Source organism: Salvia splendens, chromosome 13, assembly GCF_004379255.2.
Source record: "Salvia splendens isolate huo1 chromosome 13, SspV2, whole genome shotgun sequence".
Lineage (NCBI taxonomy): Eukaryota > Viridiplantae > Streptophyta > Magnoliopsida > Lamiales > Lamiaceae > Salvia > Salvia splendens.
The window spans coordinates 8,803,133-8,828,944 of record NC_056044.1 but is presented as its reverse complement, the minus strand read 5'-3'; the positions used below and the strand labels follow the sequence as shown (position 1 = coordinate 8,828,944).

The window sequence follows — 25,812 nt, the reverse complement described above, 5'->3', positions numbered from 1 at the left end:
GGAGGATGTCAATTGTTGCAACTTTGCATCCACTACCATACCTATAAAAGATCAATAAGTTTAAAAGGGAGCATGTTTAAAAATATAGTAAAATATAAAATAGAAAAGGTGGAGCTCTTTATTCAAATCATACCAAAAATTTAGATTTTGACTCGGTACCTTTTCATTTATAATATTATTACAATAAAAATGTACAGGGGAATTACACATGATTTTTTATATCCAATTTATATACATGAATTAAGTATTTTAATATTCTTTGTTTGTTCATTCATTTTATCTAAATTTATTCGTAGGAATGACGCGAGTTATGTGATGCAAAGAACGAAGGCTTTTTTTATAAACCAGTATCAAGTCACATATAGCTCTTTGGATTCGTATCTTTATAAACATAGAAAATGTTAAAAGTGGTAATATAAAAATGCATTGATCTAGCTTTATTTGCCAGAATTAGATATGATAAACAAGAACAAGATTTAGCTTTTGGATTCTATCTTATAATTAATTCATCATTATCTCAAATAGCACGCTTTAAAAAGCACTCTCATGTGTCCAATTGCTTTAGTTTATGACAATGGAAAACTCTAATAATCCATCTTGTCTCTCTATATATTCATATTCTATTTACATACGCAATAACCCATACATAAAGGATTAGATCAAATGAGAATTTCCCTTCACATCCAAATTAGGATTAATTCAATACCAAATTATAAATCTTTGTATAATAGTACACGATTGTCACAAAATGAGTAATTGTAATTCAAAAAATGTGCATAAAACATTAATTATTAGCACCAAATAAGAAATGCTACACTTACACTTGGAAACATATTGATTTGTTGTAAATAAATTGAAAACATGTTACAGAAATGGCAAATGCAGCACACTTTGTAGGAGTATATTTTGTTGCAGCAATCGTGGAGTAATACTTGAAGTACTACATTTTTTTTATTACAAGAGATAGCAAGGCTTCTCATATATATACAATTCAGTTTTTTCATCTCACGACCAGCTTGTCTAATAAATTTGCAACTGAATTTGCCTCACGATACATGTGCCTCACCACTACATACCAATTCATGCTACATATACTCCAAATATTTCAAACGAGACTGATGTTGTAGAATGAGATACAAGTCTTGCCGGGCGAAAATTATAATGGAAAATAAAGGAAATTACACGGAAAATATTGAACAAAAATACATGGAAAACTTGTGAAAAGCGGTAAGCCGAGTCGAGGAGTCCTCTTTCCGCAAGACGAGATATGCCTCGGTAGTGCTCACGGTTTGGCGTGTCGTCCCCAAAGATAAAACGGCTTCGTCTCTGAAGTAGCAGCACCGCTAGCAGCAGAGCTCCAGCGAACGGGAGTGAGGCGAGGGCAGAGCTTCGACGGGAAGTTTATGCAGAGAGGGAGAGAGCGTGTATGCAAAATGCTTGAGTATGTTATTTGTCTAGAATGCAATGGATGCATGCCTATTTATAGGCCAAGTCCACATGCAGGGCATTGATGGAGTCAACAGCCATTATGTGTGCCATGATGGCTTGACTGTAACCGCCGAGGGTTATTGACTGGTGCAATAGCCAGTGGGAGCTGAATAGACACGATGCACCTGGACATGCTACACGACGGGATACAAGGGGTCCATCGGGGACCTTTTGTCTCCCGTTATTCATCGGGGTCCAGCGGGGAGTTTGGGTTGGTCTAAAAAGAACAACCGGGGCACGAACCACGCTCAACGACTAGCTCCAAAGAACAGCTCAAAGACCACCCAAAGACCAATTGCCAAGAACCAAGGCACAAGGCACCAGGCACCCGGTGCACTAGACACAGGTCACGGGACACGGGACACGGGACACGGTGCGCGGGTCGCGGGCGGGCGGCGGCGGAGCGCGTGTGCGCGCGTGTGGGCTCTGTCACCCGTCTTATTCCACGATAATTATTACACATGATAATTCATCTGATTAAATACTTCATCAAAGAAGTTTATCATCCCCGATGTGGGATAATTAACACCTAGTTAATTAATCCCTTAGTCTTTTCACATAGCTCATTTCTAGCTTTATTGTGACCAACTTTAATATATTATTTCTCACTCACCGGGAATCGGATTTGAGAAAATGAATATACTACGGTCATCTACTCGGAACGTAGATCGACGCTATTGCATTTAATATCACAAAATTAAATGTCTTGTAACATTTATTATTAGTCAAAAATCATTTGACTAAGCACGATTCCAACAATCCCACACATTAGTGGAAATTGCTCAATGCATATGTATGCAGACACAAGCTCAACCCTCAAGAGGTATGTAATCATAAGGATAGGTAGTTTTTGGCTTTGAACCATCCATAGTCAACACCATCGGATACACATGCGGACTAGTAGCGCGATGCTTTGAACTATTCCTCCACGGCGTGCACCGAGACAGTGATTTTAACACTTAAACACCTCAACCTCATCCTCATCCGTTCTCACGTTTTGTGTCCATTTCAGGCATTGGACACCACTTTGGATTCATAAGTGTATTGTTTGAAGCGGCCCCACTTCACAGTTACATAGGTGATTCCTCGTTAAGTATCTTGCCATACTTAGTCTCCTTGAGAACTTCTTCTCAACGAGATCCTTTAGGGGTCATTAAAAGTCATAGACTTAACCTCACCACTAGGCAAGTTTTCCAACACTCTATTGCGCTATAGGGAATAGATATAGATGAGTGTGTCAGACGAACTCTCATAGCTTAGTTTTCCCATTGAACTAAGTTCTTGGGATCTCCAGTCATCATGATTGGGTTACCACTATGACAATTCTTTAGTTTGTGGATTTTAAACCCATTCCCTCTAGCAATTTATTCATTTGATCACGATTTAACCCTTTGGTTAGCGGATTCGCTAGATTATCCAATGACTTTACGTAGTCAATTGTAATCACCCATGTTGTGATCAAATGTCTCACGGTATTATGTCGTCGACGAATGTGTCGAGACTTACCATTGTACAAGCCACTGTTTGCCCTCCCAATAGCGGCTTGGCTATCACAGTGAATTAACACTGGAGGCACAGGCTTTGACCAACATGGAATATCTTCAAGGAAGTTTTTAAGCCATTCGGCTTCTTCCGCGGCTTTATCTAAAGCTATGAATTTAGATTCCATAGTGGATCGGGCTATACATGTCTGTTTCGTGGATTTCCACGAGACAGCACCACCCCTAATAGTAAAGACATATCCACTTGTTGAAAGTGAGTCTTTGTTATCGGATATCCAATTTGCATTGCAGTACCCTTCAAGTACCGGGAGATATCTCGAAAAGTGTAGCCCATGATTTTGAGTATACTTGAGATACCTCAAAACTCTTACAAGAGCTTTCCAATGCTCCTTGCTTGGATTGCTCGTATAAAGACTCAACTTGTTCACGGCGCAAGCAATATCAGGTCGAGTGCAATTAGTAAGATACATAATGCATCCAATGACCCGTGCATAATCTTCTTGTGCAACGGGCTCACCCCGGTTCTTGCTCAAGTGAACATTGAGCTCTATAGGCGTCTTAGCCGGGATGCCATCATAGGCATTGAACCTCTTTAATACTTTCTCAACATAATGAGATTGTGTTAATGTGATTCCTTCGGATGTTCTTAGAATTTCCATTATCAGTGTTCTTAATGTAGACACATTTGTCACATTCGTTGATTTTAAATCCATTTGATAACATCACGTTATCAAATTTCAAGTGCCACTACAACGGCGCTTGTTTCAATCCATAGAGGGATTTAACCAGCTTGCATACCTTTTTCTCCTGTCCAGGTACTACAAAACCTTCAGGTTGTTCCATATAGATTTCATCTTCAAGGTCACCATTTAGAAACGCAGTCTTGACATCTATTTGATGAATCTCAAGATTGTGTACAGCAGCAATCGCGAGAAGCACTCGAATTGATGTAATCCTCGTTACAGGTGAGTAGGTATCGAAGAAATCATACTCTTCCTTTTGCTTAAAGCCTTTGACTACCAGTCTAGCTTTATACTTGTCCACTGTTCCATCGGCCTTAAACTTTCTTTTAAGGACCCATTTGCATCCTAAAGGTTTAGCACCTTCAAGTAGATCAACCAACACCCACGTGTGGTTTAGCAAAATTGAATCAATTTCGCTTTGAACAGCTTCTTTCCGATGCAACCCGTCTGGGCCAGCAAAGGCTACTTTTATTGATGTTGGCTCTTCATCCAACATAAATGCAATATAGTCAGGGCCAAATGTCTTTGGTGTTCTGACCATGCTACCACGTCTTGGTACCGCATTGTTTGGATCAGGCCTTGTTCGCTTGCGCGATTCTGGCTCTTCATCCACTGATTTAGAACTAGTGGCTTCATCCTCAATTCTCGTCTCAGAATTGGGTGCAATATTTTCCTTGTCTTTGCGAGGAAATATATTTTCAAGAAATACAACATTTCTTGACTCGATTGTTGTTCCCACAGTCACAGTCGGTATTTCAGACTTGTGGACAACGAATCTATAAGCACTACTATTAACTGCATACCCAATAAAGATCCAATCAATCGTTTTATGACCAATTGTAACTTCTTTGGGCGGAGGAACCATTACCTTAGCCAAACACCCCCACACTTTGAGGTATTTGTAGGATGACTTCCTTCCCTTCCACAGCTCATAAGGAGTAACGTCCTTACCTTTGCGTGGGATTTTGTTTAGGATGTAGTTGGCTGTCAAAACAGCTTCCCCCCACATGTTCTGGGGTATCCCCGAACTGATTAGTAACGCATTCATCATCTCTTTGAGAGTTCGATTCTTGCGTTCTGCAATACCATTAGATTGTGGTGAATATGGTGCAGTCGTTTAGTGAATTATACCACTTGCGTTGCATAATTCCTCAAACGGGGCTACGTATTCACCCCCTCTATCACTTCGAATCATTTTGATTTTACATCCAAGTTGATTCTCGACTTCGTTCTTATAATTTTTGAACGCTTCTATTGCTTCGTCTTTACTTCTTAAAAGATAGACATAACAATATCGTGTGCAATCATCTATGAATGCGATAAATTGTTTTTTACCACCTCTCGTTTGCACCAATTTTAAGTCACATACATCCGTGTGAATTAATTCAAGGGGTGGGTTTTGTGTTCCGTTCAACCGAATGAAACGGTAACTTAGTCATTTTCACCTCAAGACAAGTTTCACATTTGTTTTGAGTTTCTACTTCATTTGCCTTTAGTAAATCTAAACTTACTAATCTTTTAATAGCATTTGAATTTACATGTCCCAATCTACTATGCCACAAGTTAGATCACTCAGCCAAGTAAGAAGAAGTAGATGCGTTCTTATTATTAGCCAACGGCTTAGGGACATGGCTTACAGCTACACTAAGCTTGAAAAGTCTGTCAGTTACAAAGCCTTTTCCGAGTGACTTTCCAAACTTGTACAAAGAAAACCTATCACATTCAAATACAAGTTTAAACTCCTTATTCACTAGTATTGATCCTGACACTAGGTTCTTGCGGATGTCCGGGACGTGCAGCACATCCTTCAAAGTGATGGTGACGCCGGACGTCATCATGAGAATCACGTCTCCAATGCCGAGGACTTGAGACGAGGCTTGATTCCTCATGTTGATTTTCCTCCCTTCAACAACGGTGTAGGAGGCGAACTTGCTCTTATCGGCACAGAAGTGGGCAGTAGCTCCAGTGTCGATATACCAGTCACCTTTGTTATCAACAAGGTTGACTTCTTCCGTGACCACAGCAACAAGGTCACTTTCATCCCAGTCCTTGAACTCTTTTTCAACAACGTGGGCAACCGGCTTCTTCTTCGGCTTGCGGCAGTCCTTGGAAAAATGGTCAGGTTTGCCACAGTTGTAGCAGTTGCCTTCAACCTTCCTCGCAGGCTGCTTCTTCTTGCCCTTGTCCTTTACAATTGGACGGGAGCGTTTGTTGGAGGGACCGTCCCGCTCCAACAGATTGGCCTTAGCAACAGGTGGGCCATGGCCCTTAGCCAAACCATCGGCGTTTGCACACGTTTGACTCGATGCGCAACTTCATGATCAAGTCTTCAAGATTCATCTCCTTTCGCTTGTGCTTAAGGTAGCTCTTGAAGTCCTTCCAGCCGGGTAGAAGTTTTTCAATGACTGTGCCCGCCGTGAAGGCTTCAGGCAGGGCCATTCCCTCGGCGGCGAGGTCGTGGATGATCAGCTGAAACTCTTGCACTTGGTCCATGATCGGTCGGGAGTCGACCATTTTGTAGTCCAAGTACTTGGCTATTACAAATTTTTTAGTACCCGCATCATCACTACGGTACTTCTTATCTAGCATTTACACGTTATAGAGACTATCATCTAAAGCACTTAAAATAAAGTTTTTACAAAGATAGTCTCCTTTGCTCCAAGCGTCATACTCGACGTACATCTCGACACGTGCCTCGTCCTCGCTTGGCGGGGTTGGCTCGTTCTCCTTGAGGAAGTTCACGACGCCCAACGTTGTTAGGTAGAACAACATTTTCTGTTACCATCTCTTGAAATCCGTTCCCGTGAACTTCTATGGCTTCTCGGCGGGTGGCATCATCCTTGGTGCCATTGGTGCCGAGATTGTCCCATGAAAGGGACCAAGTCCGTTGCCCCTGTAGGAGCTAACAATTGGGTGGGACACAACGCCCCCCACAGTTGCGTGGAGCATGGAGGCCCTCGCATTTGTGCCGACCCCGAAGGATCCAGCACCCGTGCCGACCCCGATGGATCCAGCATCCGTGCTGAACCCGAAGGGTCCAGCACTCGTGCTGCCCCGAAGGAGCTAGCACCCATGCCAACCCAGAAGGATCCGACACCCGTGCTGCCCCCGAAGGAGCTAGCACCCATGTTGACACCGAAGGATCCAACACCCGTGCCCTGCCCGATGGCCCCGACACTCGACCCACTGAAGGATCCAATAGAACCACTGAAAGTGGAACCGACTGACCCACTCGAGGTGAATCCGGAAATCGTCCCAAAGGTGTTGTCAAACACCCAAGGGGTTGTTGATGAAGAAGTTGTGAAGCCAGGAGTCGGAATCATCGTTATGTCCGACGACGTGTCGACGGGAGCGACGGGGGACACGGTGGATGGAACGGTGGTAGCGGCGGTAGACGGGTCAGTCGACATCTCCAAGCCAAGGTGTTGATTTAAGTTCAGTTGGTGTGTAAACTCCTTTAGTGGCAAGAATATCTCGTCTTGCGATTGTTGTAGAATGAGATAAAAGTCTTGTTGGGCGAAATTACAATGGAAAATAAAAGAAATTACACGGAAAATATTGAACAAAAATACACGGAAAACTTGTGGAAAGCGGTAAGCCGAGCCGAGGAGTCCTCTTTCCGCAAGACGAGATACGCCCCGGTAGTGCTCACGGTTTGGCGTGTCGTCCCCAAAGATAAAACGGTTTCGTCTCTGAAGTAGCAGCACCGCTAGCAGCAGAGCTCCGACGAACGAGAGTGAGGCGGGGGCAGAGCTTCGACGGGAAGTTTATGCAGAGATGGAGAGAGCGTGTATGCAAAATGCTTGAGTATGTTATTTGTCTAGAATGCAATGGATGCATGCCTATTTATAGGCCAAGTCCACCTGCAGGGCATTGATGGAGTCAACAGCCGTTATGTGTGCCATGATGGCTTGACTGTAACCGCCGGGGGTTATTGACTGGTGCACTAGCCAGTGGGAGCTGAAGAGACACGACGCACCTGTACATGCTACACCATAGACCGACGGGGTCCATCGGGGACCTTTTGTCTCCCGTTATTCGTCGGGGTCCAACGGGGACCTTTTGACTCCTGTTGTGAGTCAGGGTCTAGCGGGGACCTTTTGACTCCCGTTGTGCGTCGGGGTCCATGACGTGGACCAAGACCCGTCGGGGATAGAGTGGAGTTTGGGTTGGTCTGAAAAGAACAAGTGGGGCACGAACCACGCTCAACAACTAGCTCCAAAGAACAGCACAAAGACCACCCAAAGACCAATTGCCAAGAACCAAGGTACCAGGCACCAGGCACCAGGTGCACGGGGCACGGGACATGGCTCGCGGGAGGCGGCGGCGCTCACTGGACTCTGTCACCCGTCTTATTCCACGATAATTATTACACATGATAATTCTTCTGATTAAATACTTAATCAAAGAAGTTTATCATCTTCGATGTGGGATAATTAACACATAGTTAATTAATCCCTTAGTCTTTTCACATAGCTCATTTCTAGCTTTATTGTGACCAACTTTAATATATTATTTCTCACTCACCGGGAATCGGATTTGAGAAAATGAATATACTACGGTCATCTACTCGGAACGTAGATCGACGCTATTGCATTTAATTTAATAAAATTAAATGTCTTGTAACATTTATTATTAGTCAAAAATCATTTGAATTGATCTTGTAACAACCGAAGCAACTTCCATCCCCTCTTATCTGAATTGATCTTAAATACCGCAGCTTAGTTGTTGCTCTTGAATTCAATATTTCGTATGTCGTTGTCCCATACAAGCTGTAAATCATGCCCATAACTCAACAATAATTACTGACTCATTACCTAAACTTCTGGAGTATCATTCATTTATATGTACATCTAAATTTGATCAACTTCTGTTATCACAAATATAAATATTTTAAAACGTATGCTAGTATCTTATGGAATTAAATACTCTCTCTCTGAAATAAATCATTGATATTTAAGTTTGAGTCTTGAATTTTAAAGGGATATTGGTCCCTAAAATCACAAATTTTAACATAATTCTAGTACTATTTCCTATGAACTTTATAATTTGTTTTTTGCAGTTTGAAATTAAGGGATATTGATCCCTAAAATCATGCAAAGTCTTTTTGATGTTTGAATTTTTAACTCGTGATTTAAGCATGTGCCAAATGTTTGAAATTCGATGCCTTTGTGTATCATTCTTTACGCTAAATCAACTCTCAGAAACATTTTGCAAGATGTAAGAAGCTAATTAATTATTACACACTCAGAATAATCTTAACAAAATAACTCTTATTATATAAAAAGTATTGTGTTAAAGTTTAGTGGACTTAAAAGTGTTGAATGACCACTTGTGTAATTGAGGTAGGCTGCTTTCGAGATTCATGCATGATCATTAATTTTATTTTACGTAGAATATTAATTTGGTGGACTAAGATATATTAGTTATAATTATGGTAGGTCCGGCAATTTGAATGGGTCACTCACCTTTCTAATCTGGTAGTAAATTCAAGATTGAACTCTTAGCTGCTGAAATTTTATTAGATTAATTCAGATTAATAATATTATTATTATTATTATTATTATTATTATTATTATTATTATTATTATTATTATTATCTGAACTCAACCTATGACGCTCATATCGTATTCAAATACATTCGTGCTAATAAAATTAATCTACATCGTTACTTTGATTAATTTACAAATATTTAATCATGCTATTTTTATTCGCATATAGTTTGATATCAAGGTCCACTAGTGAATGGCTTTAGACATAAAAGGCAAAACCAGGGGAAAAAATCGATGCAAATCCATCCTAATCTAAAGTGCAAGTTTGATGAAAAGTCTTTAATGCCCTTTTTGGAGGGATAATGGAAAGATGAGGTGTCTTCTATTTAAAAATAATTTTTTAAGGCAAAAACAATTGGACAAATAATAGCCCAATAAAATGCTAATTTCTTGAAAAAGTTTTAAAACACATTTAAATAGTGCACTACCATTAAATTTTTTTTATAATGAAGTTATTAAATTTATATATTAATTAGACTTATATTTGAGTTAAATTGGAATTGTGCTAGAGAGTTTAGTTTGCCTTCCATTTATTTAGGTTAAAATTGAGATTTAATCATTTATTGCAATACTTTTTCTCCGAATTAATTCACAAGCTAAACGACAACACATATATGTAATGCTTACAATTTCCATCCTATATTTACTCAATTAAAGTTTTTAGTTCTTATATTTTAATTCGCCTCTAATTAAACAATACTACTAAGTTTATAGATTAAACTAAGGAATGAGATGACATTATATATATTTAAAATTAAATCTAACTTATAAAGTTTGTATAACTTCTTAATATAAAGAGTAGAGTAAATTCTCACATTATTCAAAACAAACAAGATGCAAAAAATATTTTCGTTATTTTAAGTGATAGTAGTAATTTACTTTTTATACGTATATGTGGCGGGAAGTAAGAAATTTATTATTTTCAATATAAAAAATTCATTTAGTCTTTGGCAATATATATCAAGTTATGCTATGGTCTGAAATTAAAAGAAAGAAATAAACAGTCAACTAAAATGTGATTATTGGATAATATAAATTTTCTAACTTGACTTCTCAAAGAAGTTTTAAATTTATATGATTTAAATTATTCATATATTTAATGTGGATATGTTTAATATTCCATATATTTTTTTAAAATTAATTTTTTATAAATTAAGCTATTAAATTTATATATTAATTTGCCTTTTATTTGGATTAATGACTTGCATAGCACTTTCAATAAACATCTTTACTCACACATATTTTCTTTATTTGTGTATCTTATTCTAATTAATTCATACTCTTAGATCATTAGTCACACATCTTATTTTTGTCATTAATTTTATTATTTTTACTTCACTTAGATTATAAATTAAAATTGCATAAATGTTTCATTCACTGGGGAGTAGTAAATTCTTCATTTTGAGTGAGACAAGATAAGTACATTTCTGTTTTTTTAAATCTCCATATTGCTTTCAATTCTTATTTTCTATATATTTATTATATTTTATATTCATTATTTAAAACTCTTATGTCTCGTGCATAGCTCGGTGTTAATATTAGTAAATATATGACCACTAGTTAAATATGTCGATTCAACATTAAATAAAGGTTATTAAATGTAGGACCTGAGATGTACGGTGAGAGAAAGTGGATCAAAAAAATATTCTGTTTTAGTTTATTTTATTTTATTATTTTATTTGTCTCGAAAAATATAAACACTGATTTGATTAAAAATTACATGCCGCACACAACTAGTCAGATTCAAATTTCAATATCACTGGTTTTGGTTTCATGCTGTGAATGCAAGAATACTTGTATAAATCATGCTGTTCATCTAACTTTTGAATAGTCATACTAAAAATAATTTTGGTTTTGAAACAACATTTTCTCCCAATATTGTCTTCTTATTGCGGCAGCCAAAAGATTTTTCAGCTTAAAAGTCAAGACAAATATTGGAAAGTAAATTGAGATCTAGCTAGATCTAATTATATATATTCGTGTCTAGTATGATTCTTTATTACATTATGGTTCTGAATATGACTTTTGATTCACTAGTATGATTCTTTATTACATTATGGTTCTGAATATAAATTGAATTCGAAATATTACAATATGATTCGGAATATAAAGTTGAATTTGTGAATTTTGAGTCATTTCAAAGATGAAACAATCTTATGCAATATGGTACCCTAGCTCTTATACCCTCTCCCCGTTCGTAATACTCTCCCCGTCCCAAAAAATTAAAAATATTTGGAACGGTACGAGAATTAATGTATAATTGGTAAAGTAAGAGAGATGAACAGAATAGTAGTTCAAATAGTATATTAGTGGATATTATTTTTCATATTATTATTAGTGTTTAATGATGAGTCCTGGTGATATGAGTTATAAATAAATTGATACATATAGGTAATGAATTTGGGAGAACTTTTCATCAATGAAAATGAAATATTAAGGGACAGACGAAAAAGAAAGTATAATTATTTTTATGGGAGAGAGGAAGTATAATATATCCCTTTTTAATATTAATGAAAATGGATAAAAAAGAATTAATAGAATATAAATTTCATTTTTATTTGCTCTATTAATTAGTTTTACAGTAAAATATACCTGCGATGATTTAGGCAAATTTGTGATCCAATTACCTAAAATTAAAAAAGTACATTTCTAATTAAGAATGTACAATACATATTGAACTATTATATCGCATACGGATGAAATATATATTATGTATGGAAAAATATCTGGCAATTTTTATTAAAATGCGGAACACTATACTACGAAAGTAAATTTCACGTACTATTCACACTTTATGTATAGTTAATGTCGTGTACTCAATATTATAAATATATAGAAATAACAATCACCAAGACCTTTTCATTTCTGATTTAGACAAAAAAAATTTATCTCACTATTTATTCAGTATTATACTACATCAGTGTTGTTAGTCTCCTAAATCAAGAAGACTTCCGGACAGATTCTGCAAACGTTCACGATAGGTAGTTTTGCATGAATTTAGAGATAGGATGTGAGTTATTTTGATCGATATTTGGTCGTTAAGAGGGCATATTTATATCTTATCTTATTCAGTATTTTGACTGTTTTGTGAAATTGTGTAGAAAAAGAGTTCAAAACAAGTGAAGAATGGAGTGAGAAAGAGCTCGGAACGAAATCGAGGACAGAAGAGTCTAGGCAACTCGCTGAGTTGCAACTCAGCGACTCGCTAGGACCTACAAGAAGTCCAGAACCGAGTCAGCGACTCGTTGAGTGACAACTTAGCAACTCGTTGAAACACCCATTACTCTGTAGAAGGCCCAGTGAGTCGCTGAATGGTGACTCAACGACTTGTTGGGATGTATGCGAATCAGATTCGGAAGCCTGCCTATAAAAGGGCCACAAACACGACTTCAACCACAACTATTCACGCCCAAACATCTTATTTTCGTCCTAGAGCAAGAGGAATAAATCAAGTAGGTTTTGATCAACAAGTTGAAGACTTCCATCTGCACAACTCTTCTCTGTGACATTCATCTTCTCGTTATTCATATTTTTACTTGTTTTCTACAGAATATTTTGTTAGAGTTTTTTATATATTTTAAAGCATATTTCGAGTGCTTGTATATTGTAAAAACTCTTTGTTTATTTTCAAGGAATAAAACAGATTATTTTTGTCACAATGTGTTATGTTTGTACATTTAATGATTGTTTTACATATTTAAATACATAAGAAACAAAAACAAGCCAAAGTCTTTTGTTAAAGTAGACTAGTTGTGAGCGTCGTACACTTTAAGGTAACACTGTAAGCTCTTAACAAAAGAAAAAGCGTATTTCATAACCTAGATAGGCCTTTAATACGTGTGCGAAAGGTTGAAGTGTTGGTCCGAATATTTCCAAACCTTAACGAAATAAGATGACACTAGTGTGGTATAACACTAAACAGATTTAATAGTGAGACAAGTCTTTAATGCACAATTGAAAAAATGAGAGAAATATAGAAAGAAAAAGTGATTGAAATATTGTTATTGAAAAATGGATCTCGAGAGAAAAAAAATCCTAAAATAGAAAGAACATAAATTAATTAAATAACTAAGTTTATATATTTCCCAAAGATTAGTAATGAAGAAATAAATTTATTGTTTTCAGTATTAAATTTAAGCATTAAATTAAACATAAAACATTATTCTAATGATAAATATAAGTTGACATTTTTAGTTGTATTAAATAAAGTTGTCAATTAAGAGAAAAAAAGGAGATAATAAACAGAAATAAGAGAAAAGAGAATAGTCCTAAAAAACAAAATGGTAAAAATCTTAGCTTGGAATTCTCTTGTTTATTTTCATGAATTACGAGAAATATTCAATTTACATTTACCGGATATCAAATTCATTATTCATTCTGTATATAATATAATAGGTCATTTTTGGTTGATAGAAGTACTTGATAGTGTGCAAATGCTTGGGAAATTACATTTATTATAAGAGCATCCAGCGGTGACACCACGGCGTCCGTCCGTCCGTGCCAGCGGCGCGGCACACCGCTGCTTGCCGCTGCGCTCTTGCCGTTGGTGCGGCGCTGCTTGATGCATCGAGCATGTCCGTGCCAGCGAGCAGCACGCGTGTCAATGCCTGATTGGCCAAAGGCAATGCCGTTGGAATTTCCTTTTTTTTTAAAAAAAATCGGATTTTAATTAAAAAATCTGATTAAAAATAAAAATGTATATATTTTCCCACTTCCCAAAAAATTTTATCCGTTTTTTCCCCACTTTTAATTTATTTTTCAATTTTTTCCCCAAAAATTCACATTTTCATCTATAAATACCCTCACTTCCACACAAAAAATTTCATACCACACTACACAATTCTCATCTAAATTCTCTCATTTACATTCTTATAATTCTCAATCTTTCTTTCACTCTTACAACAAAAAATGTCCGGCTCCGGCGATCACCCCTCCGACTCCCTCGGTTGGAACCACGAATGGTTCGGCTTGCAACCATTTCCTAGTCCGGAAACGAAAATTTCGGCCCCTCCTCTAGGCTTACACACGGTTCATGAACCGGCGGTTCACGGTTCACGTTTCCCATGAACTGGAACCGACCCGCCAAGGGTCCCGGTGGTTCCGGTTCCGGTTAAAAAAACCGCCGGTTTACGGGGCGGTTCAAAACCGCCAGTTTTCTGCCTGAACCGCCGGTTCCGGTTCCGGTTCGGCGGTTCGTCCAATTTTAATTTTTTTTTTTACATTTTTTTTATTTGTTTATGTATGAAATGTGCATAAATAAAATTCAAAAAATCACGATGAAAGTTGCAATTTTATTGAGATTACACGTTACAACAATTACAAATCACAAAAATCTTGAGGCCTTGAATTCTTAAACAAAAATTTATATACAAACGAAACTACTAGTCAACAACGAAGCTAATTACAAATTACAAAAAAGACTTAGAAGTTATATACTTTTAATCTGCGAAGGAGATCTTTCTACATAACTAAATTAAGGACACATTTAGCAATTCAACTTTAAATGTTGAGTTTAGTCTAACAATCAACAATTATAGTAGAATTGTCAAAAGTTTCCCGGATTTAGCCTTATAGAGAAATCTACTTCATCGACTAGAGTATATACAAATACAAATTGTATTTGCATATTTTTAAAGTAGGAACCAATGGGAAAAAAAGAAATAAAGGAAAAAGGACTTGAGCTCAACTTAAATTTAAAATTTAAGTTGAGGTGCTTACGTATCCCCAATGCTCATTTGCATTAGGGAATCAAAGCTCACGTAGTTCTCTTACCTTACTTACCTATTTGGCTTGGCCGGCGGCGGTTGACGGTTGGCCTGCGATTCATCCCCAGTGAATTCATCTTGTGATCCCTCCTGACGATCATCCCAATCATTTTCTTATTCTCTAACGTCAGCTTTGGCCCAATCATCAAGTAACATCACGGCTTCCATATTTTTCGCGGAGAGCTTACTTCTTGATTCATCGAACACACGCGAGCCAACACTAACAGCAGACTCGACGGCGACAGTGGAAGCCGGAATAGAAAAAATCTCCTTGGCCATTGATGCAAGTATGGGAAAATCTTTCTCGTGGGTTCCCCACCAATCGAGGACGTCGATTTGGGCGGGAGGAGTAGGAACTTCATCACCAAAGGGAAAGAGTGAATCGAAATATAAATCTAATTCACTTACCATACCTGAGGACCTTCCGCCGGTGCTATAGCTGTATAGGTCGGCTAATTGGGATTGCGCGTCGGGGTCATCATAATCGGCTTGAAATGCGAAGCCGTAGTTATGTTGTGGAGGAGGGGGATCTTCTGACTTGGTGGACATTGTTATACTTGGTTTCATATTCGGTGTAGAGAGCACGCAAATTTAACACGAAGGTTTGTTGGATAATTGACCGGTCCGGGAGGTTTATTTGAAATGTTTCGGAAAGGTCTACTCCAAATTCATCACTGATATCCGATTGGATTGCTTGAAGTGGACCAAGATCAATAGAACTCAAAATGTTATAATAAAAATCTAAAATCTTGGAGGTACCGGCTAATTTCCATTTTGGATCCAAGACCTTTGCAATCAAAAACACTGTTGGAATCTCACTGAAATACTTAAGCCATTTTTCAATCATATAATATAAAACACACATCAATTCAGGTGAAGATGAAGCATTTTTCATTGCAGTTTTAAAACCAAGTGATATATACATGCAATGCTCTAAAACACGAACATCAGTGCAATAATAAACACCCGACAATTCAACAGTAGCATTTTTTAAATATTTAAACAATTTAAATAAAGCCACACTATGTTCCCAACAACTATGCGAAAGATATAAATCATGAACGAGATAGGTTCTATAAAAATCACATAAAGAATCTTTATGCGTCAAAGTAGAATTCGGACAATCATATGTCGAATTCCATCTATGAGACACATCCATAGTAAAATTCGTATATCTTACATTCTTTTGATGGAAATATTTCTTCCAAGCTTTGACAATAGCTGACTTTTGATGGATTAATCTAACTGCAGTTCTAATAGGACTAACATGCTTTTGCCATAATTCAAGCGCATCTTGTACACATAAATTTAAAATATGACATATGCATCTTTGGTGAAAATACTTACCTCCAACAACCGGAGCACAAGCCGCAATCAAATCACCAATACTTGCGGTATTGGCAGTTGCATTATCAAAACCAATAGAAAATATCTTATTGCATAATTGAAACTAATTCAAAACTTGAATAATTAAATAAGCAATTTCAGGTGCAGTGTGTGGTGTCTCAAATTCTCTAAAACCAATTAAACGCTTGTTCAAAGTCTAACTATTGTCCACAAAGTGAACTGTAATGCCCATGTATGAATGTCGGTTAAAATAATCAGTCCATACATCTGAGCAAATGTTCACTTTGTGGCCCAAGTTAACTAAATAACGTGATAATTCAACATTTTTCTCTAAACATTGTCTAACGGTAGATCGTTGAACGGTCATTCGACCTATTCTTTTTATAGCTACGTTTAAACCACTTTGCATAGTAACCTCAAACTTTTTGTCATCATAAACATTAAAAGGAAAATGTTTCATTGCAGCCCATCTAGTCATAACGTCAGAAAATTTTTTTTGATCATATTTAAAAAGAGGCGTACCTGACGAACCTGAGCCACCTGGTTGAAAGTTTAGTTGGGTTTGGGTAGAGGTAGTGCCACATTCCACCGGATGCTTTGTCACCAAATGACGACGGAGGGTGTCATATCCCCCCACCACTCACAAATTTGTAGACTTTATCACAATAGTTACAATACTCATGAAACGCCAATGTCTCTTCTTGAGAGTGCGGATCATGAGGACTTGGAATCACCACCGGGACCTTCTTGTAGTGTTTAACAAAAATATCAGATTTCAAAACTTTTGTAGTATTAGTGGGTGGAGGGGGAGGAGGCATCCCCTCATTTCCGTCGGTGCTAGACGGAATACGAGAGTGAGATCTATCATCATTGTTGTCCGAGTCCGACGATATAGACACGTCGTACTCGTCATTTTGTTAGGAACCACCGCCCCCGCCTTGATGCATTTCAGCGAGTAGCATGGCCATCCTATGATCTTCTTATATCTATAAATATAATATAAGTTGAAGTTTAATTAGGAAAACAAAAAAAATTAAAAAACTCAATCTTATGAAATTATGAATTGTAAAAATAATTTAATTTTTTAGAACTTACTTGCAGGCGTTCATCCGCCACTCGGGAAACCTCTTCCATAACTTCTCGACGACTAGGTCGCCTTGATTTTGAGGGATGACTACTTTGATCTTGGGCAATTCCTTTGCCCCGATCACCACGTCCCGGTCCACCACGAGAAGAAGACATAGTGATAAATGAAAGTAGTATGGATGGAATATGGAGTATGGAATAAATGGTAAATTAAGAACACAACAACAAATATAGTAGTAAGTAGCAACTAGTAAACAACTTGAGCAATTAGAGAGAATAGAGAAAGGGAGATTGAGAATGAAATATTTGTTAACACAAGAATGGGGTGAGTAAAAATGCAGGGGGAAGTGGGGTATTTATAGGAGTAAAATTGGAAGAAATAAAAAAAATTGAAATTTCAAATTCGGCTGAAAACCGGCGGTTTAGTCAACGGTTTCTGACGGAAACCGCCGGTTTCTGGCCGAAAACCGGCGGTTTCTGACCGGTTTTCAGGCCTATACACTGCACCCTATGCCATGCCACCTGAAAAAGAACCGGAACCGTCATGAACCGGCGGTTTTCGTCAAAAACCTTCGATTTTTCTGCAACCCCCGCCTGCAACCCTGCCCCCATAGCCGGAATCAGTCGTTGGACCCGTTGAACAGTCGGTTTGAACCGGCGAACCGCCGGTTCACGGTTCAAGATTTCCCCGATCCTGAATCGGCCCGCCTGAACTGCGAAACCGCCATTGCCGGTCCCGGTTCCGGTTCATGAACCGGCGGTTAACCACCGGGCCGGTTCGATTTGTGCATGCTTACCCTCCTCAAACCCAAAGTTCGCAAGCTCCGGGTGGCTATCGGCCTTACCCAGTGGAAGACCAAGATGCCCCCGATGGGCAATACGGGTGGGCACCCGAACCACCCGTACATAGTGCGAGAGGGAGCGGCAGCTCTCAAACTCCTCATCTTCCTACTCGTGGTATCCGCACCTCGTACACTCCCGGGGAGATGGATCAATTATTCAAAGCGTTTTTGTCTATCTCCGAGGATCCGGAGATTGGCACGAACCAATCCGGGGACCATTTTTGGTGGCGCGCCTGTCGCCGGTACAATCAAAACCGGCCGGTTGGAACAATCGAGCGCAACGACAGTATGATGTGCAATGCCATATACAGAGCCAACGAAGAAATCCAAAAGTTCCAGAGGTATTACCTCCAGGAAGAGCGGTCGGCGGGGAGCGGCAGAAGCGAGGTCGACATCATCAGTGCCGCGTTGGCGACCTACAAACCGTTCAAGTACCTCAATGGTTGGCAGGAGGTGCGAGTGCATCCGAAGTATAGGGGATGCGTATGATCCTCCTCTAGCTCCTCTAGCAAACGGTCGAGGTTGGTATCCCTATCCGACGCCGGCTCTGATGAGGTGTCCACCCAGCCGACCGGAGCTAACTTGGGTAGCCCCGACGCCGGCCCTAGCAGTTCTCAACGCCGGCCGCAAGGAAGGAAGAAGTTGACGGCCAACCGCTGTCATGCCGCGACTCCATCCGCCCCCAATCCCGCTCCCGCTCCCGCTCCCTTTGTGCCACCTCAACCCCCCACCAACTCGTTGTGGGGGTTTTGGCCCAGCTCAATTTGGCCGATAGGTCAACTATGACCCCCGAGCAACTTTGATCGCATGTGGCAATGATACGGGGTCTCCAAAGAACATTGGGGGTAGAGCCGGATGAATAGTCTTCCACGGGGGTAATTTTAGCCTTTAATTATGTAATTTTTATTTTTTAGGAGTTTAATTATGTACTTTTTAATTTTTAGGATTTTAATTATGTAATTTTTAATTTTTAGAATTTTAATTATGTTATTTTTATTTTTTTTTATAATTTGTAATAGTCTTACGGGTAATTTTAATGCATTTTAATATTGTGGAAATGTTTGTATTTAAATTGAATAATAGAATGGTGGGACCCTTGAGCTTGTCCTTGAGGAAGAACACTGATGTGAGTGTCGTGCTCTTAGCTAAGGACATGGAGTAAAAGTGGGTCCGAGCCCATATCTGTGTTCGTTGGCAAGAGCACGGATGGGGATGGTCTAACCTGCAACTATTTAGCTTCTTCTGTTGACTTTTCTGTTTTGCCATTTCTCCTTGTATTATCTGCATAAGTATTCAAAATAAGTATAATGCAGAATAGTTCAATAGTATTGTATTGCATGACGACACTTTATGTCCACTTGCTTATTTTTGACTTCGCACACACATACATGGCTAATGGACACACATAATAATGGCTCTCATTTTTATTAATTTTAGTATTCTCAGTGGTTTGAGTCGACATTAAATCAATTTTATTGAACATGATTTATGTCATATTTTATTTCATTAATTATTATATACATGGCTCCCATTTATATAAAAAGATTAAAATATACCAAGTATGATTGAAATTGATTCGATTAAATTGGACATAGTTACATAAAAATAATTTCCGTTTGACTCGATTCTCTAACGACATATTTCGAAATAATGGTCTCAATTAGCGGGTCTTTCAAAATTTAGGATTAATTTCGCTAACCTTTCAGAATATGGGATCGAGGCATGCGAATTTTTCAGAACAAGAAATTTTTGAATTTTTATTTATTTTTTCTTTTTTTCTTATTATTTCTTTCCCAACATTTACAAATTCACCAAATTACCTCTAATATATTTATCACAATTCGATATTTTATTACTCCAATTTTATTTTCACCCAATTTGAAAATCATCACCTAAGAGCATCAGCAGTGTCGCGGAATTTCTGGCTGAATTCCCCGCGGAATTCCCAAAAACACCTCATGCTACGTCATACGGACTTCCCACTGCACTGCCACGTCATAAGGACTTCCCACTGCACAGTGGCGGACATCTCCAAGGACTTCCCACAATTAAAAAAATTTAATGCAATAAACGAGAATTCCGCGCGGACGTCCGCACACCTTCGCGACGGAATTCCGCGTAACGCCGCGGAACTGCGGTATCCTCAGCGGAATTCCGTATCCGTGCATACCATGCACAATGGCGGACGTCCGCCGCGGAATTTCGGCACGCCGGGACGGGCGTCATTGCTGATGCTGTGCGCTTCGGATCTGGGTGAGATTGTGCTGGAACTGCGCTGCCGTACACTTCGCCAACTTCCCCGTGGCACGGCATTCGAGGAGCATGCTCTGCGATGTCTGCCAGTCGCTGACACCATTGACGGCCTCCGACGGCAAGTTCGCCCCCACCGTCTCCATCTGCGAACAATGCGCCGGCCAGGAGCGGTGCGAAAACAGCGACAGCGAAGAATCGGAGGCGGAGGAGAACGAAGCTGAGAAGCTCAGATCGGTCTGTGGTCTCCGCCGCCGGCTGAGAGCTCTTCCAGCGGCGATGAGTCGGTTGACGGCATAGACGTCGTTATTTCGCGTAAGCTATTGAGAATTGAGGGTTGCTCTTTTTTATTTAGATTTTTCAGCTTTTGAGTCAGATTCGAGAAATATAATTATGTTCTTGTGAGTGAATTGTGATTCAATCCATTGGGATTACGGCAGGCAAATCGGAGCTGCTCCTCCGCCGGTGGAAGCAGCGTCTAGAGTTAAACCGCCACCGCTTCATACAGTTCGTGCAGCGGATTCAGGTCGGTTTAATGTGTTCGGAAGAAGATTTTGGATTCATTGCAGCAATTTTACCGGGAGGAAACGTGGTTAAGTCACGGCGGCAGAATTTTTATGCGATTATTCGGAGCTGTCGATCTGAATATCCAGGCATTGATTTTAGCCGTAGAGATTTGGATTTACTGACAAAAAAATAAAATTGGAGTAAAATATATTAAAATTGTGGTAAAAATATTAGGGGGTAATTTAGTCCATTTAAAAAGATTGTAAGAGAAATAATAAAAAAAAGATAAAAAGATAAAATTTTGAAAATTCCTTATTCTGAAAAAATCGCATGTCACGATCCCATATTTCGAAAGGCATGCGAATTAAGACTCTTTTTTCGAAATCTCTCATCCCTAGATAGTTAAATATTACTACCTCCGCCCCACAATAAATGATAAGTAGACCACACATTCCACTAACCAATTCTACTCACATTTTGTTATAAAACTAATATATATAAGTGAGACTCATAATACACTAACTTATTCAACTTGATTTTCTTTACATTTCTTAAAACTCGTGCCAACATTAAATGTGACACTTAATGTGGGACGGAGGTAGTAGTTTGCAAGAGGTGATTTAGTAATTATGCATGGATATATTTACATTTTATTTATATTAATGGAAATTAAGAATAGTTTTATGGGTAGTGATAAATGTACATAATTGTACGTACATAATCGAACTTGGTTTTAACATTTTACATTGAAAATTGATTTATAAACATTAATTGATTTAAAATAAATTTCATACTAATTATTTGCAACACTTCGAAAAAAAAATTGAAATTTTAACTTAAATATTTGTATATTTAAGAAAAAAATATATTTTTTACTAAATATTGTATAATTAATTCGAATCAAGCTCGATATCATGTTACGATTTGACATAAAATTTATATATCACTTCTTTGTTATTGCTACATATAATATAGTACTCCCTCCGTTTCTTCATAATTGAGTCATTTTTCCATTTAGGGAAATTTCTTCATAGTTGAGTAATTTCCATACATAGTAATTACTTTACCCTCTCTTACTTTACTCTCTCTTACTTTATTCTCTCTACTTTATTCACTTTCTACTTTATTATCTTCACCTTTTTCTCTCTCTTACTTTTTTTATCTATTTATTTAACACACTTAACATCCCTTTCTTAAACTCCGTGCCGAAAAGTTTCGCCTCAACTATGAAGAAACGGAGGGAGTAATAAATAACAAAATTAATTTTTGATTAAATTTAAAAATTTAAGGATATTATGTTATGTACATTTATCTTTTCTCTAGTTTTATATTTAAAACTCTTTACAAATATGATAGTAAATATTTTTCTATATTTGGTTTTTATGTGTATTAGTTAATATCGATTAATAATTAACCAGGGATTAAATAGAATCTAATTCCGACGTACCCAAGATAGTCTCTACTTAAGTCACAAATTTTACCTGCGCTAGCCTATAGTGAGTCGATGTAAAAGAAAACAGTAGTGTTTAATTTTGAAATATTATGTGGAGGTCAAATTTTGTCTGTATTTTCGTTTAATTTTTTTATTAGTTTTGATGGCAAGCAAAATCCCCAAAGATTTGCCATATCTGAATGATGGGGAAAATATCATGAAAAGTTACAATACTTATTTAACCTTCTAACCTCTATACATCTCTCTGATTTTTCAATTTGCCCTATATAAGTATGAAATTTAATGCGCAAACATGTTTATTTTTCAATCCACCTAAATACTCACTCCATCCAGAGAAATTAAGTGAAACGATGAGACGAATTTTGATAGATATGAGAGAAAAAAAAATGTGGACACAATATGAGAGAGAAAGATAAATAGATGAGATGAATTTTGATATATAAATGAAAATGAAAAGATGAGATTATATTATAAATGAGATGAATTTTGATATATAAATGAAAATGAAAAGATTAGATTATATTTTGTGGATGAAGAAAATATTACGAAATTTTGAAATTGCTATTATACTAAATCATGTTTGTATGTCATTTTAATATATTGTTATATTCAATTAATATATTTATGAAAAGTTGGAGTATGAGTATCATTTAACATATTCATATTCATATTCATATTATAATTCGTCTGGTGATGAGATCGGTTAATGTTTTCAAAATTGAATTTGTAACTGTATTTATCAAAACCTATGCATATATATATATATATAGGAGATGATCAAAATAAAAATACATTTAAATCCAGAAATGTAGCCCAAATCTTGGCTCTAGGATTAGATGATCTAATAGTCAATAATTAACCAAAAACACGGAATGTCATAATTAAGCAATTTTAGGTCATATTATAATATTTGGGTTTAATGTCATGCTAAGATCATTTTAGGTCATGCTTTGTTAGCATGGCATAAAATTAACTAACTATGACCTAAAAGTGTCATACGTATGATATTGTTCTGTGTTTCTGTATTTAAATCTAGTTTTGTATAGATCAAAAGTCTATATATATATATAGATGTATATATATATTATTTGAGGTCAATATTGAAACTGCAATTAATTCATAAAATTATACAACACTAGCATTGAGTGGAGTATTTTTCCAAGGGTACTGGTCTACTGGATATTCTACCAAATATTCAATTGTGATTCCATTTTCCATGTGAACTGCCTCGTTACAATTGAATTAATTGGTAATTGACTTTGCAAAAATGGATTTACATCTAACCGAAGTGAAGGAGTAAGTAGAGTGGTAATTATATTTTATTATTTTAAGGATAGAAAATTCAATCTGGAAAATAGCCACAAAGCGGCAGGTCAATTAAATCCACGTTTAATTCAATTCACTCTTCACTCTCCTTCCTCGAAACCCCACCCCACCTCACCCCACCCTCGTGCATGCATTTTTGTTTTATTATTATTATTATTATTATTATTAGAATATTGATTCGTCACATCATTGTGCCACTAATATAAATCCCATACACACACACAGAATCATTTATTCTCTTCAAATCCCAATTTTTGAAGGAAAAAGAAGAAGAAATAGGAGGTTGAAGGAATGGGGAGGGCTCCTTGCTGTGAGAAAATGGGGCTGAAGAAGGGCCCTTGGACTGCCGACGAAGATCTCATCCTCATCAACTTCATCAACCACAACGGCCACGCCAATTGGCGGGCCCTACCTAAACTGGCCGGTATGTGTTACGGACTCAATGTTCCACATCAGTTGTTAGAGCAACTCTTGTGGATTTGTTTAGACTCTTTTGGATGAGTTCTTTTATTTGAGTGTTAGTGTTGGATTTATAGACTAAATGAATTCCTGTTAATAGATTAGTTTTTTTTATATGAATTCTCTTGTTTGATATGTAACAACACAGTTATATTTTTATTTCGTAACTTTAATTACAAAACAGGGCTTTTGAGGTGTGGGAAGAGTTGCCGGCTGCGGTGGATGAATTACTTGCGCCCCGATATTAAGAGAGGAAATTTCACTCATGAAGAGGAAGCAATCATCATCAAATTGCATCAAGAATTGGGAAATAGGTTTGCATTTTATTACTTTGTTTTGATTCGATGTGATTTACTAAGAGATATGTTTGGTAAGAAATATAAATAAACAAAACATGATAAGAAAACGCATTTTATGTTGATGCAGGTGGTCTGTGATTGCATCTAGATTACCGGGCCGCACAGACAACGAAATCAAAAACATATGGCACACACACTTGAAGAAAAGGCTTAGCCAGAGATCTCGGCCCGAGCCCGAAGCCCGGATGTACGCGAACGAGACTTCGTCATCGGAGGAGAACTCGCCGGTGCATTCGTCTGGTGAAGTGTCATCGGAGAATCTGCCGGAGATGGACGAGAGTTTCTGGTCTGAGGTTTTCTCCGGTGATGATTGGAGTGCTACTAGTGATTTGTTGTCTGGAAATAGCGATTCTTCAATTCCGTTGTCGGAATCTGTTTGTCAGGATGAAGCTGGAAGCATGGATTTTTGGCACAACTTGTTTAGTAAGGCTGATGATATTGTAGAATTACCCCAATTTTGATTAGTTTAAACTTTTCTTTTTAAAAATCCATTTTCATGGTCCTACATCTTGAATGAGAATCATAAATATTGATATATGAATTGTAAATATCAATCCAATATACTATATCAGTCTTGAAAAATAATACTTACTCACTTTCTTCTTTAATTTATCCTCATAATAATGTTTCATTTCCATTTTTATAAAAAAATAAATCATCATTATTATACATATTTTCTCTTTTTCATTATTACTTCAAATACTTTTTTTTCTCATGCATTCAAATATATATTTTATTTTCATTTAACACTAAACAAGTTTTCCGGAAATCCAGTGTATTCTCACAAGTATGATACTTCCTCCGTCCCTTGTTAAATTTCCCTTTTTGATTCGTAACGAGTTTTAAAGAAATGTATAGAAAGTGAGGTGAAAAAGTAAGTAAAATATGAATCTCGCTCCTTTATATTTATTTTATAATGAAATACTATGAGAAAAATAAGTTTGTACAATATAAAATTTATCATAATAAATGCAAAAATGAACATTTAATAAGGGATACATGGAAATGATAAAAATGGATCTACTTAGGCCATTAGCAGTGGGGCGCCCTGTGGCGCGCCACGTCATCAGTTTTATCCTCATACTCCCACCTGCATTGGGGCGCCCTAAAGCGCACCCTATGCATTTTCTTTT

The 25,812-nt window shown here is 37.4% G+C and overlaps 1 protein-coding gene across 1 annotated transcript; it reads left to right on the top strand.

Annotated features, from left to right (window-relative positions):
- The first annotated feature begins 24,080 nt into the window (after positions 1-24,080).
- Positions 24,081-25,289, top strand: LOC121760276 (transcription factor MYB14-like). The gene is made up of 3 exons (XM_042155928.1): positions 24,081-24,285; positions 24,505-24,634; positions 24,747-25,289. The coding sequence occupies exons 1-3, from the start codon at positions 24,153-24,155 to the stop codon at positions 25,138-25,140; spliced, it is 657 nt and encodes a 218-aa protein (XP_042011862.1). The 5' UTR covers positions 24,081-24,152; the 3' UTR covers positions 25,141-25,289.
- Positions 25,290-25,812: the final 523 nt, after the last annotated feature.